Source organism: Rattus norvegicus, chromosome 3 (genome assembly GCF_036323735.1).
Source record: "Rattus norvegicus strain BN/NHsdMcwi chromosome 3, GRCr8, whole genome shotgun sequence".
In the NCBI taxonomy this organism is placed as follows: Eukaryota; Metazoa; Chordata; class Mammalia; order Rodentia; family Muridae; genus Rattus; species Rattus norvegicus.
The window spans coordinates 134,610,094-134,625,132 of record NC_086021.1 but is presented as its reverse complement, the minus strand read 5'-3'; the positions used below and the strand labels follow the sequence as shown (position 1 = coordinate 134,625,132).

The window sequence follows — 15,039 nt, the reverse complement described above, 5'->3', positions numbered from 1 at the left end:
TTTCTTTCTTACAGTTGCCAGTAGTTATCAGGGTGCCAAAGCTCATGGATTACTCAGTCATGAGTGTGTGCTCAGTGCCCGTTTCAGTGCTGGGGTTCGGAGATATCATTGTTCCAGGTGAGTGAATGTAGTGACTTTAGCAGAAGCATATTACAGCTTCAAGAATGATGTTCACAGTGTCTGGTAAAAGTTACACAGCTCTATAATTTTTGGCTGTTATTAGAACTGAGATCAATGACAGAGGTTTAAAAAAATGCACTGCAAAGGGTAAAAGAGAAGTCAACCCTCAGGACAGCCAAGGAAAAATGTCTGCTGCTAAAAGGTGCCTTGGGACAGCAAGGATCCATTTATCCTTTTCTAGAAGAACATGTTTCATTTCCTCCTATTTGATAGCAGTAGTGATATTTTAGGGAGTGCTTTAGGGATGTCAGCAAGGTAGGGTTGAAGAAGAAAAGGAAGAGAACCCCAGCTTACATGGCCTTATAATAAAAGACAATCCAGTGGGGAACCAGTCACACTAGTCTGTAGGTTGGGGTAGGCAGACACCTGCTGGAAGACTAGAGGTTTCAAGACAAGGGACCAGACGAGGCTAGGACACTGGATGTGAGACTCAGGCTAGATATGGGGAAATTGTGGAAGGGAGGGTCAAGGAGAGTTACCTGGCTAGACACTGGAGATGCACATCTAAAGTATGTATTTAATACATATAACATGAGATTTCTTCTTCGGTGATGTTCAACAAATTTCTTCTAAAAATGGGTATTGAGGGGTTTTTTTTTTGCTTATATATTTGGATATATCAGCTTGCATTTCATTTTTTAAAATTCTTAGTATTGGGGCTGGAGAGATGGCTCAGCAGTTACCAGACTTGCTCTTGTAGAGGTCCCAGGTTCAATTCCTGGCACTCACCCAGTGATCCAAACCCTGCAAGTTCAATTCTAGGGGATCTCATGCCTCTTTTGACAGGCACTAGGCACACACATGGTGCATATGCATACATGCACATACATACAGGTACCATCAATGTTCAAGCCTGTAAAATAAATAAACTTTTAAAAAAAATTTAATCTTTTCTTACACTTCATATTTTATCTTCATCTACCCTCTGCCCACATCCCATACCACCCCCACCCGTCTCCATGAGGATTCCCCACCACCACCCCTCCCCACTCCCTGGGGCCTCCAGTCTCCTGAGGGTTAGGTGCATCTTCTCTGACTGTACCCAGACCTGGCGGTCCTCTGCTATGTATGTGTCGGGGGCCTCACAGAGGCTGGTGGTGCTGCCTGGTTGGTGGTCCAGTGTCTGAGAGATCTCAGGGGTCCAGGTTAACTAAGTCTGCTGGTCCTTGTACAGGGTCGCCTTCCTCCTCAGCTTCGTCCAGCTTTCAACCACAGGGGTCAGCAACTTCTGTTTGTTTGTTGGGTGCAAATAGCTGCATCTGACTCTTTGAGCTGCTTATTGGGTCTTTTGGAGGGCAGTCATGATAGGTCCCTTTTTGTGAGCACTCCATAGCCTTAGTAATATTGTCAGGCCTTGGGGTCTCCCCTTGAGCTGGATCCCACTTTGGGCTTGTCACTGGACCTCCTATTCCTTAGGTTCTTCTCCATTTTGCCCCTGCAGCTCTTTTAGACAGGAACAATTCTGGGTCAGAGTTTTTGACTGTGGGATGATCATCCCTCACTTGATGCCCTGTCTTTCTGCTGGAAGTGGATTCTACAAATTCCCTCTTCCCACTGTAGGGCATTTCATCTAAGGTTCCTCCCTTTGAGTCCTGAGAGTCTCTCACCTCCCAGGTCTCTGGTACATTCTAGAAGGTACCCCCACCTCCTACCTTCCCCCAACCTTCTACCCCCCCAAGGTTGCCCGTTACCATTTTTTTTTAGATTTATTTATTTATGTGATGTATCTGAGTACACTGTAGCTGTCTTCAGACACACCAGAAGAGAGCATTGGATCCCATTACAGATGGTTGTGAGATCCCATGTGGTTGCTGGGAATTGAACTCAGGACCTCCAGTGCTCTTAACCACTAAGCCATCTCTCTGGACCCTGGTTACCATTCTTATAAATAAACATTTTTAAAATGCAATTCTTTGTGTTAAAATTTAAGTCATTGTTCTAAATGTCATTTAAAGTTACTTTCTTGATGTATTATCAATGTATTTTTACCCTCATATATTTGTTCATTTATATAAATTGAGAAAAATGGTGGCACATTTGTAAAAAAAGAAAAAATGTGTATTTTTTATATGCAATATAGTTTTGAAGTATGTATGAAATGTGGAATAACAAGTTTATTGGCAGAGGTTACTTCACCTTCTTTTATCATGAGAACACTTGAAATCCACTCAGCAGGTTTCCGGGCTAATGCACTGCTCATAACTACCATCGATGTGCTGTTGGATGAGTCTCTGGAACTTATTTCTATCTGAGTGAACTTTGTATCTTTTGATCAGTATTTCCTTCCCTAAATGCTTGCCAGTCCCACTGTTTCACTCTGCTTCCATGAGGTCAAGTCTTTGAAGTTTTATTTACACATGAGATAATACAGTATTTGCTTTTCTATGGCTGGCTGCTTCTTGCTTAACAGAGTGTCCTCCAGATTGATCACAGTGCCGTTACCACAAATGACAGGATTTCCATCCTATCTGCTCTTCTCTCTCCCTACTACTCTGTGTGTGTGTGTGTGTGTGTGTGTGTGTGTGTGTTGGTGTGCATGGAGGCTAGAGACTGATTGATGTCCCTCTCTCTCCACCTTATTTATTTCTGTCTTTGTGTCTTCTTCTTCTTCTTCTTCTTCTTCTTCTTCTTCTTCTTCTTCTTCTTCTTCTTCTTCTTCTTCTTCTTCTTCTTCTTCTTCTTCTTCTTCTTCTTCTCCTTCTTCTTCTTCTCCTCCTCTTCTTCCTCCTCTTCCTCCTCCTCCTCCTCTTTTGAGACAGGGTCTTTCTACATAGTCCTAGGTATTAGGGGAACTTGCTTGTAGGCCAGGCTGACTTTGAACTTAGAGATTCTTCTGCCTCAGTCTCCTGAGTGCTAGAATTAAAGTTGTGTACCACACCATATCTGGCTCTTTAAAAATATTATTTCCTTATTTTATCTCTTCATTGTGTATTTGGGTGTTTTGCCTGCCTGTATGTTTCTATACTGTGCGTGTGCTGTACCTATGGAAGCCAGAAGAGAGCATCAGATTCTTGGAATTGGAGTTACAGATGGTTGTGAGCCACCAAGTGGGTGCTGGGAAACCCAGCTCCCCAAGAAAAGTAGCCAGCACCCTTAACTGTGGAGCCATCTGTCCAATGTCCAGCTCAACGTTATTCAGGATCCTCACTGAATATGGAGCTTGCTGATTCAAGTAGGTTGGGCAGCCGTTAAAATCCACCTGTCTGCCTCCCCTTAGCACTGACACCATCAACAGGTACTATCACATGTGGGTGCTGGGAATCCAAACCAGGCAGTGCGGGCTGCAAGCTTCATCCACAGAGCCATCCTTGCAGGCCAGTTTCCTTTTTAAAAGATGACCATTACTTGGTTTTGTATACATGCTACATTTCTTTATCCATTCATTCATTAATAAGTACCAAGATTGGTTTTATATCTTGGCTCTTCTGAATATGGAACGTATCTCTTTAACATACTAACTTCATTGGAATTGCCGAGTCACATCTTAGGTTGGTTTGTTTGTTTGTTTGTTTGTTTGTTTGTTTAAGGATTCCTTGATATGTAGCCCAGGCTGTCTCAGTCTCCCAAATCCTTGAATTACAAGCTAATGTCACTGGACCTGGTCTGTTTTTAATTTTTTGCTATTTGTTGTCAAGTACTTGGCCTTACTGAGCAAACCCAAGAAATGCTGATCAATCCGTTGCCCATTTTCTCATTGGGTTATGTTTTTTTCTTACGTGTTGGCTTGTTTGGGATCCTCACATGTGTTGGGTATCAGCCCTTGTTAGATTTGTTTTGCAGATAATAGATAATCTCATTGTATAAGTTGTCTCTTCTATTGATTGCTTCCTTTGCTGTGTGGAAGATTTCATGTAATTCCATTTGAGGTGTGTGTGTGTGTGCGCGCGCGCGTGTGTGTGCGCGCGCATGTATTTTAACGAAGGATGAAAACACTTTCTCTCTAACATGGAGTCTTGAGCACCTAATAAAAGTTCTTGTTTTTCGGGGTTGAGGATTTAGCTCAGTGGTAGAGCGCTTTCCTAGGAAGCGCAAGGCCCTGGGTTCGGTCCCCAGCTCCGAAAAAAAGAAAAAAAAAAAAGTTCTTGTTTTTCAACTACTGTTGCTTGGCTTGGGGAAAATGCCGTCTAAAGTATCAAATTTTTTTTAAAAAAATCAACATATGAAATTTCATTCATGATTTAAGATACTTAAATGCTTTCATAATTCAAAAAAGAAATGTGAAATACAACAACCTATATTGCCATTCATTCTAGCATTTGGATCTGTAATGTTGTTATTGGTTTAAGAAAATAATGTGGATTTTCTTTTAGGTCTGTTGATTGCATATTGTAGAAGATTTGATGTTCAGACTGGTTCTTCTATATACTATATATCATCTACAATTGGTAAAAATTGTTTCTTTTTATTATGTCGTGCTATATTGTCTGGAGAAAAAGCCAAAGGGCTAGAAGCAGTAGTCTGTCTGCTCTTATGACTTTCACAGGAAGCACTGTAGGAGATCTTGTGCATAGCCCTAGGCAGAAAGCTTTAAAAAGTGTTGAAATGTCAGCTTGCGTCAGGCTGGCGTAGAGCTTGGTTAGTGGAATGCTTACCCAGCACACAACATCTTAGGCTTGGTCCCCAGATCCACATATGCTAGTGTGATGACACACACCTGTAATCCCACCATGCGGGAGCTAGGACCGGGAGGACTAGGAGTTAAAGACTCCTCAGCTGGGCCAGAGGGACGCTCAGCAGTTAAGAGCAGCATCTGCTCTTCCAGAGGTCCTAAGTTCAAATCCCAGCAACCACATGATGGCTCACAACCATCTGTAATGGATTCTGATGCCCTCTTCTGGTGTGTCTGAAGACAGCTACAGTGTATATATAGTAAATAAATAAATATTAAAAAAAATCTCAATTATAGGAGTCTGAGACCATCTTGGAGTACATGAGACCCTGACTCAATAAGTAATAAGTAAAAAAAACCAAATAGTTAATGTCAAAGGTTCACACAAATGTCTCCCAAAATAGTTACTAACAGTGCAAGCATTGGTCTAAATAGCTAAATTTTGGTGAGGAGGTAAGTAGTGTTTTTGAAAAAGAAATATGGAGGTAGATTAAACAGCAAATCTAGTAAAAGTTAGTAGAGCACTTTCTTTATGTAAACCAAAGCTCATTCAAATAATCTATAAAGGATAGTCAAATTATTTTGATTTGTTTGCTTGCTTTCAAGACAGGTTTCTTTGGCTCTAGATTAGGCTGTGCTCAAACTCATAGAGATCCACCTGCCTCTGACTCCCAAGTACTGGGATTAAAGTTGTGTGCCACCACACTTGACCTAAAACATTTTTGAGGTCTTTTGTTTATTGTTTTTTAGAGACAGGGTTTCTCTGTGTAGCCCTGCTGTTCTGGAACTCAGTCTAGAGAAGGCTGACCTCAGTCCCAGAGATCTGCCTGCCTCTGCCTGGGATTAAAGACATCTGTTACCACTACCCAACGATTTTATGAGTTTAAGTAGTGAAATGATTGGCCGGAGAGTTGGCACAGTTAAGAGGATATATTTCGGGGGCTGGAATGATGGCTCAGTGGTTAAGAGCACTAACTGTTGTTCTCAAGGTCCTGAGTTCAATTCCCAGCAACCACATGGTGGCTCACAACCATCTATAATGGGATCCGCTGCCCTTTTCTAATGTGTCTGAAGATAGTTACAGTGTACTCACATATGAAATAAATAAATCTTTAAAAAAAAAAAAGAGGATATATTTCTCTTGCAGAGGATCTAGGTTCAAATTCCAGGTTCTATATGGTGGCTTCTGTAACTTCAGTCCCAGGGAATCTGACAACCTTTTTTGATCTCTTAGGGCCCTAGGCATGCATATGGTGCACATACCTACATGCAGGCAAAATACTCATACACATAAAATCATAAAATAAATCTAAACATGGTGCACACCTGTAAGCCCAGCACTCAGAGGCAGAGGAAGGTAGGTCTGTGAGTTTGAGGCCAGCCAGATCTACTGAGTGAGTTCCAAGGAACCCTGTCTTAAGACACACCCATCCTACTGGCCCCACCTACAGTGCTGCAAAAAAGGGGATAATTAAAATCAGGGTTGGTGGGTGTGCACTTGTAATTCCAGGACTCTGGAAGATCAGAAGTTCAAGGTTTTTCTTGGCTGTGTATTAAGTTAAGGCCTTGCGTTGCATAAAACCCTGATTCAGAAACAAAAATAAATAAGTGAGATAATCATACTTTATATCACAAGATTTTAGAGGCTTTAAATTAAAAGTTGAGGTTCTACTGGGTGTGTTGGAGCTCACCTTTAATTCCAGCACTCAGAGACAAGCAGATCTCTTGTGAGTTTGAGGCCAGCCTGGTCTATATAGCTAGCCTGGTCTATATAGCATTCGAGGACAAACTGAGCTACATAGTCTGACCTTGTCTCAAAAAACAAGTTGAGGTTTTATATATAGTTTTATAATTTTATTAAATACCTGGAACACAAGTAGTAAATGTTTATTACTTGATTGTTTTTTAGCATCACATATAGATAACCATGAATATTTATGTAAATAAATGAATGTTTTGTTAGTTATCTGGTATAGCAGGCAGTCATTACTTCTGTTTCTTTTATTGAAATGTTAATAATAGGAAATTTAAAAGAAAAAGCTCTGATACCTCTGAATATTCTGCATAGATATTTCAATATCCAGAGTTCTGAGTACTTAGACAAATATTCTGCACCACAGCCGCAGATGCTCCTGCAAGACTTTCTAGTCTGTACAGAGTTAAATCTGTGTTGTGGGGTTGGAGAACGCTGTCACTAGAAATGTCATCCCGACAGCATGAAGGAAAGCTAAGAGAGGGAAGAGGAGGAAGTGCAGAGAGCCTGAGAGAAGTAAGCAGAGAAAGAAGAGGGAGGAAAGGGAGGGGGAAACAGACTCCATATAGAAACAAGGAAAGCAGCTTGAGGTGTTGAATCCTCTAAGGGCAGTAACACCCGTACCAGCCTTCATGATTGAGTCAAGAGCACTCACAAGGCAGCGCTGGGGTACTTGTCAGTTGTGTTGTGTGACTTTGGGCAGCTCACTCAACCCCCCTAATCTTCTATCACCTCATCTTTATGTAGCTAGACTAAATTGGCTGAGATCCTACATTCATATACTATTCCAGGTCAGCAGGAAACATCCGAATGATATTTGCTGTGCAATAGTTAAGGAAGTCTGTAGTATGTATTAGGACAAACTTAAGATTTGGTTTATTTTTAGTTATGTGTCTGTGTGTGCCTCTGTGTGAATATACACATACAGGGGAGCACAGGTTCCTGAAGATGCCAGGGGCATCAGCTGGAGCTGGAGTCACAGGCAGTTGTAAAGCCCAGCACCCATGTTAAGTGACACATCTATTTTTAACACCTAGGGCATCTGACACCTCTAACCTCAGGAGCCTGCACCCAGTCTCAACTCCACACACAGATACAAACACATAATTTAAAAAATAAGTTTTATTAAAGATGTCTTCAGAAGTACTTGAAAACTAATGTTTTAGTGGGGAAATTCCATTCCTGGAAGCATGTAAAACTGACCTGTGCTTCTGTTTTCCTGCAGCCTATGCTGTTGGCATGATAATTACCTTTGTGGTCCTAATGGTGATGAAGACAGGACAGCCTGCTCTCCTCTATTTAGTACCTTGTACACTTATTACTGCCTCAATCGTTGCTTGGAGTCGTAAGGAAATGAAAAAGTTCTGGAAAGGTAGCAGCTACCAGGTATGTGCTTATAAATCGCCAGCTGTTATGCTACAACAAATCTTTATGTGTCGGAAGTTTAGTGTTCCCCAGGATGCCCTGACTTCCTCTTCAGTTCCGTTGGCGTCTACTTGTGCAGCAGTGGGTCTTGGTGCCCATTGTGAGTACGGAAAGCCCTGTGAAGTTCCTGTGGGAGGACATTGGAGAACACAGCGTTGCAATGTGCATTTAAGTCCACATAAGTAGCATGCAAGGTGCAACCACAAAAATAGGCACTGGGTTTTGAAACTGACGATAGAAATTGATAGTGAAGCCAGGCAGTGGCTGTGCAAGCCTTCAAACCGAGCACTTGCAGAGCAAGTCTTAGGACAGCCAAAGCTACACAGAGACCCTGTCTCAAAAAACCAAAGAACCAAACCAAAACAAAACAAAACTTTATAGAAACATACAAGTTCTATTCAGCATTTGAATGAACCAAACTAACTTCATTATCAAGATTGCTCTTTAAAATCCATATAACAAGGAAAATCATAATTTCAGAAACTGTTGTTTGAGTTATTTTTTAGCAGAGATAAAAGCTCCTGTCTCTATCTTTCTGTCTGTCCCTGTCTGTCCCTTTCTGTCTCTGTCTCTCCCCCAACCCCCTACATGTCTTTAGAATTCCAGAAAAGTTGTTTTGCTTTGAAATAGAAGAGAGAAACCCTCACCTGCTCAGTTCAGGCTACTACACTGACCCCTTCCTAGAGGCATTTTTTAAAGCAATTATTTCTGATTTGTACTAGTAAAGTGAACTGCCCCTCATTCCGCCCCCACATATGTCAGTAGTCACCTGAACACAGTCATCACCCTGGAGTAGGTGTCTGTAGTCGTTCTTACCAGAGAAGCAGTTCAGATGTCTCACAGCATCTGCGGTAGTATTTAAGAAGAGACAGCCAACGTTATATTACAAGCTTTCATAACTGGAATTCTTTCTGGTAAATATAATTTCCTTTTGAGATTTAAATAAAATAATAATAATACCTACCTTGACTACTTATCAGTGCTATTGGGTGAGCCCGCATAAATGAATACAAAGAGTATCTATGGCCACAAAGTCCTTCACTAAACTATTAAAATAGCTGATAATTTTGATATGGAGGTGACACCTACATTGGTTTTCTCCCTAATGTTGGAGATCAAACCTAAATCTCCCATATGGTAGGCAACTTGAGACTTTTATTTGTTTGATTTGCTTTGTTTTCTGAGATAGGGTTTCTCTGTGTATTCCTGACTATCTTGGAATTTACTCTGTAGACTTGACTGGCCTTGAACTCAGAGATCCACCTGCCTCTACCTATCAAACGCTGGAATTAAAAGTGTGCACCACCTGGCTTAGATTTTTTTTTTAATTTAAGTATCATAGTGTCCCACATCTACAATTCCAACTCTTGGGAGGTAGAGGCTGGAAGATGGGAGTTCATGGCTGACCTCAAACGTAGCAAATTAGAGATCCCATTTCAATCAATTAATAAGATAAAAATGTGTCCTAAAACTCCTCCTGTCACATTATAGTCAAAACACCAAATGCACAAAAAAAAAGCGTCCTAAACTACTACTGACTTTTTAGTTATCTTACTTTCAAAATGGCTTTTTATCCTCTTTAATAATTTTATATTTCTGCATTTAGTGAACATTTATTAAGCACGAGGTAAGTATGATTTCAGATATTGACTCTGTAGGATGAACAAGTTACAAGCAAAATTCCTCCTGCGACTTTGAGAAAGTTACTAGGAAATGCAGACAGAGTCATAGCAATGAAGTGTACCGAGTGAATGTACTGATGACAAAGTGTCATGGTACCTGGGGATGGATGGGGCATCCATGGCAAGGATTCAGGGCAAAAGTGTCAAATCTCATTTGGAACTGGGCTGTCTGGTCATCTTAGAGGAACCATGTCTTCAGACACTCCCAGGGAAGGGAGCTGGTACATTCTGGGAACTGACTGGAGATTCAGGAGCTCTAGTGTTGAGTTTGGATAAAGGACCTGAGGGAAGAGAAAAGTGGAAGTGAAAGTGTGTAGGGTCTTAGAAACCATGTTCCATGAAGTGGTAGATGTGAAGAGAAATTTAGAAATAATTAATATGGTCTGAGGATGCATTCAGGGTGGGGAGAGGAAAAGGAAGAGGAAGACTCAAGTTTTCTGAAGGAGAGCATAGGCTTGGGGATCCAGCATGAGTGCCTTTCGGACCAGAAAGGGATTGAAGGCTTAGTACTTAGGTCTGACTGGCAGGAGTCAGAGCCAATCCAGATGCAGTGTCTGAGTGGCTCCGGTGTACAAAGCACTGAATAAGAACAGAAAACCTCAGACACACCTAAGGAGAAGAGGCTTCCACTGCTCAGAGCACTCAACTAAGTGTGAGGCAAATTACACCAAAGAAGTCAGATAACACATACAGATAAAATACCCTGACAGGTACCAAACCCTTGTTTAGGGTAGAATTTAAAATCGATATTGAATGCAAACACTATCTTAAACAATACATGTCAGTTATTTTCATCACCAGCATTTTTACTGGTAAGGAAGCCCTCCCTTCAATGCAGCTTTAAGTATTTTTATAGATTTATTTTTATTATTTTTGATTATGTGTATTGGTGGGAGTATATATATGAACCTTGGGTGCCTTCAGAAATCAGAATAGACTGTCAGATATGTCCTCTGCAAGAACAGTTCATAACTGCTGAGCCTCTTTCCAGCTCTTACATATTTTATTATAAAAATATTTGTTATAGAAAATTTTGAGGTATTAAAAATAAAAGAAGAACCCTGCCACCAGATATAACTGGAGTACTGCACTTCCTTCTGTAAAGGGATGGCTATGCTGTGAAATGGTCCTATCAGTGGATCCTCACTTGCTTTTTCTATTTTCATGTATTTCATATATAATTTCTTGTAAATTTTTTTTACTGGTTGTATATTGATATTATATTACACATGCTGCCGTTTTTCATCGTTTATTTTTATCCAGACATTTCTTCTGATGGATTTTCTGGGAAATGGTAAAACTATCTGAAAAGATGTTCACTATGGCACATCTGGCCTTTCCTCTGCTTAGTGAATAAGTTAATGTTATTGGCAATTAGTGTTCTAAACATCTGTTGACTGTTTTTACTGCAGTAATTTTTTCTGTGTGTTTTAATTACAAAGTAATATATATCTGTTTCTTGGTTGGTTTGTGTTTAGGTTTTGACTCTTGAGGCAGGGCCTCCCACTGTAGTCTGGGCTGTATTGAGCTCAAATGTAGTCCCTGATAGCCTTGGGCTTTCAGCATTCCTCCGTCTTACCCTCCTGCATGCTGGGATTATAAGAGTCTGGCACCATTCCTCAGCTCGAGTTTGTGATTTTAATTAAAACATTTAAGATTTATTTATGCTCAGTGGGGAGTCGCCTGCAGAGACAAGGAGGTTCCTGGAAGGGGCAGTTACAGGTTCATACCAGGAACCAAACTCTGGTCCTCTGCAAGAGTAGCAAGTGCTCATGACCACTGAGCCATCTTTCCAGCCTTCATATTTTTATTTTTTAAACAAGAAGTACAAAAATGAGGCTGGGGAGAGGGTTCAGAGTGTAGATTGCTCTTCTAAAGGACCACAGTTCAGTTCCCAGCATTGATTGACATCCAAGCAGCTCACAACTGCCAGTAGCTCTCATTCCAGGGGTTCCTACAAACCTCAGAGGTTTCCTGCACTCACATGCACACATCCATATAGAGATACATTATTAAATAGATAGAGTAGAATAAATGTTAAAAAAAAAATCCAGGGCTAGAGAGATGGCTTGTGGCTGGGAACACTTGCTGTTCTCACAGAAGACCTGGATTCAGTTCCCAGCACCCATATGGGCCTTAAAATCATGCTTAACTCCAGTTCCAGGGATCCAGCATGAAGACACTGTATGCAGGTAAAATACTCATGCACATAAAACGAAAGGAAATAAATATTTTTAAAAAGAGAAACAAGTGTCTCAGGTGGAAGTGAAGTGCTCCCTTTAAACTGTCCTATCCTTCTCACACTCCTTCAGGAGGGACAGCCACCTTGAGCCTTTGTGTGTGGCTGCCAGTTCTTTCTGTGCTTCCCTACACTGGAAATAGCTGATTATTTTAGAGTTGTTATATACCTAAAAGCATTAATGCTGCATTCTTTAGAGATCTACCCTTTCTATGTTTCTGTGGTTTCTTCTAGAGTTTTCTTCTTTTCCCTTTCTATGTTTATTGAGAGAGGGAATGGTGGGAGGAATCCCACCAGTGAGTATTCATGTTTGTCACGAGAATGTGTTCTTCCCTGGACCACCCAAGCTTCGTTCTTAATAATTCTGGTATTTAAAAGTACATGTTTCTGTTTCACAGCAGCGAGACACAGAGTAGTAATAATCCCTGAGGCAGGCTTCAGGGCTTCAGTTTAATTTCCTATTGGTATAATAAAATACCCTGACAAAATTTGCTAAGAGAAAAATGGCTTATTTTGGCTCACAGTTCCAGGCTATAGCCCATCATGCAGGGAGTCAAGGTATCAGAAACTTGAAGCAGCTAGTCACCTCGATAGTTAAAACAAGGAGAAAGTGAATACACCAGCAGCCAGTGCTCAGCTGTCATTCTCCATTCATTCAGTTTAAGGTCTCCTGTCTAGGGAATGGTGCCAGCCAAAGTGGGCAGGCTTTCCAATCAGGATTATCCTTCACAGACATGTTCATAGGGCAACCTGTTCTAGACAGTTTCTCATGAGACCCCTTCCCTGGCTTGTTGTAGGTTGTGTCAAAGTTCTCATTAAAACTGACCATTATGAAGGACCTCCCTACGTGACACAGCAGCTAAATAAAATAGTTAATTGTAGGAAAATCCATTTTAAGGTATCTGGAAACAAAGATTACTTCTTGTTTGTGCAAGGTGACATCATTATTTTATTCCACAATAATGTGGACTTCAGAATACAGACTAACACCTAGTAAAAAGCATGAGTCTCGGGGCAGGGTTAACCTGAAAACTGGTTTAGTCCTTCTAGCTCTGACCTTGGGAAGTTCACCTTGCTCTTGGTGACTCAGATTCTTCCAGTATGAAGTAGGGCAACAACTTACTTCTGAGAAGCGCATTTAACTGTTAACCATTGAATATATTGGTATATGCCAGCTTCTTAAAACAGTGTCACAGCATACCATTAACCACAAATATGTTCCTATTTAAAGGAGTTGGGAGCTTTAAAATTTTGTTTTGTTGGTTTGTATTTTTATGGTTCACTATCTAGATTTTCTTTTTTTTTTCCTGGTTTTCATTTTTTTTTCTTTTTTTTTCGGAGCTGGGGACCGAACCCAGGGCCTTGGGCTTGCTAGGCAAGCGCTCTACCACTGAGCTAAATCCCCAACCCTCTGGTTTTCATTTTAAAACTTTGAATTGTGTGTGTGTGTGTGTGTGTGTGTGTGTATGTGTGTGTGTGTGTGTGTGTGTGTGTGTGTTTCAGTAGCCCTCATAAAATTATCATAGCTGTCATACATTATTAACTTGTGTTTGTGGGAGGGTGGGGAGGGGAACACCGATAAGAAAGGGGAGGGGGGAGGGGGATGTTTGCCCGGAAACTGGGAAAGGGAATAACACTCGAAATGTATATAAGAAATACTCAAGTTAATAATAAAAAAAAAATAAAATAAAATAAAATAAAAAGAAAAGGAATAAAACAAGCCGTAACAGTGAAACCCATCTACTAGATATAAACTATTTCAAAGTCAAGTTTCAAGAATTTTTCAAGATCACATAAAATAAAGCTGATACAGCATTTGAAAGATTGACGGATATAAAAAAAAATTAACTTGTGTTTGTGCTTGTTTTTGTTTTTGTTTTTGTTTTTGAGACAGGGTTCTCTATATAGCTCTGATTGGCCTGGAACTCAATAAGAACTGCCTGCCTCTGCTTCCTGAGTGCTGGGATCAGACATACACCACCACCACCCTTATCACCATTAACTTTTAAATAATCTCTATAATCTTTATACACAGTCATTTTTTTTTCTTTTTTTTTTTTCGGTGCTGGGGACCGAACCCAGGACCTTGCGCTTCCTAGGTAAGCGCTCTACTGAGCCAAATCCCCAACCCCATACACAGGCATTTTTGTATGTGCCAAAATTTTTTAGCTGTTTTGAAATAAAGTAAAATAAAATGGAATCTATTGATCTTAATGCTTTGGTTCATTATAATGTCAGATATCTGTGTACAAGGATAGTGACAGAGGTTAAAACATCTCTAGTCCAAAATTCAATATGCTTTCAGATCTGAGATTCAGAGGTATGGTGGTTTGAATGAGAATGGCCCTCATAGGTCAGTATGCTTGAATGCTTGACAGCCAGTCGATTGAACTGTTTGGGAAGGATTAGGAGGTGTGGCTTTGTTGGGGGATGTGTGTCACTGGTGGCAGACTTTGAGGGGACCCATTCCCAGTTAGCTCTCTCTGCCTCCTACTTGTGGATCAGATGTGAGCTCTCAGCTGTTCCTGCTCTCATGCGTTTGCTTTGTCATCATGGACTCTGGCTCTCTGTATGAGCTGTATGTGAAATTTAAGTTAATTTCATGTTTGGATCCTATCCTCAAAATGTCTCTTTATGAATAGGCAAATATACCAAAAATTTCAAATTTTAAAACACTTTCAGGCCCAAGTATTTCAGATGAGAGAATCTTAACTTGTAGTTTAATTAATGGAGGTGGTGTAGAACTTTCCACTGGAGACCTGTTCCAGGAGGTGATGGGAGCGAGTGTCCAGGGATTGAACCCGAGGTCTCACACATGCCAAGTAGGCTCTGTACATTCAGCTGTCTCTTTGTTTAATGGCCCTGGTAGTCCTGCTGACATAAGGTGCAGGTGTCATCACATAAGTGCTATAGTACCTGACTGGGTCTTTCTCACCCTCTCTGTAAATTTCTTTTGAAAAGAAGGTGGATTTTTCTATAGTTGCATTAGAATAAAATAAATTTAGAAAAATCAGTTACAAATCTTTTATGTAACTTCAAGGCCAGTTTCCTTTGACATTTCTGGACACTTCTAAGGCTACAGTTCTCAGTTCCATTTATGATTTGACTTTAGTTGAAGCCACAGTTCTAATTAATATTGAGTTAATAAGTG

The 15,039-nt window shown here is 40.6% G+C and overlaps 1 protein-coding gene across 2 annotated transcripts in view; it reads left to right on the top strand.

Annotated features, from left to right (window-relative positions):
- Window positions 1–15,039, top strand: part of Sppl2a (signal peptide peptidase-like 2A) — a 44,069-nt gene that overhangs the window by 21,620 nt on the left and 7,410 nt on the right. For both annotated transcript variants that reach the window (XM_006234920.5, NM_001107770.1), the window contains 3 exons: window positions 15–117; window positions 4,491–4,565; window positions 7,768–7,928. In XM_006234920.5, the coding sequence (XP_006234982.1) occupies window positions 15–117; window positions 4,491–4,565; window positions 7,768–7,928 (339 nt within the window). The remainder of the gene's footprint in view (window positions 1–14; window positions 118–4,490; window positions 4,566–7,767; window positions 7,929–15,039) is intronic.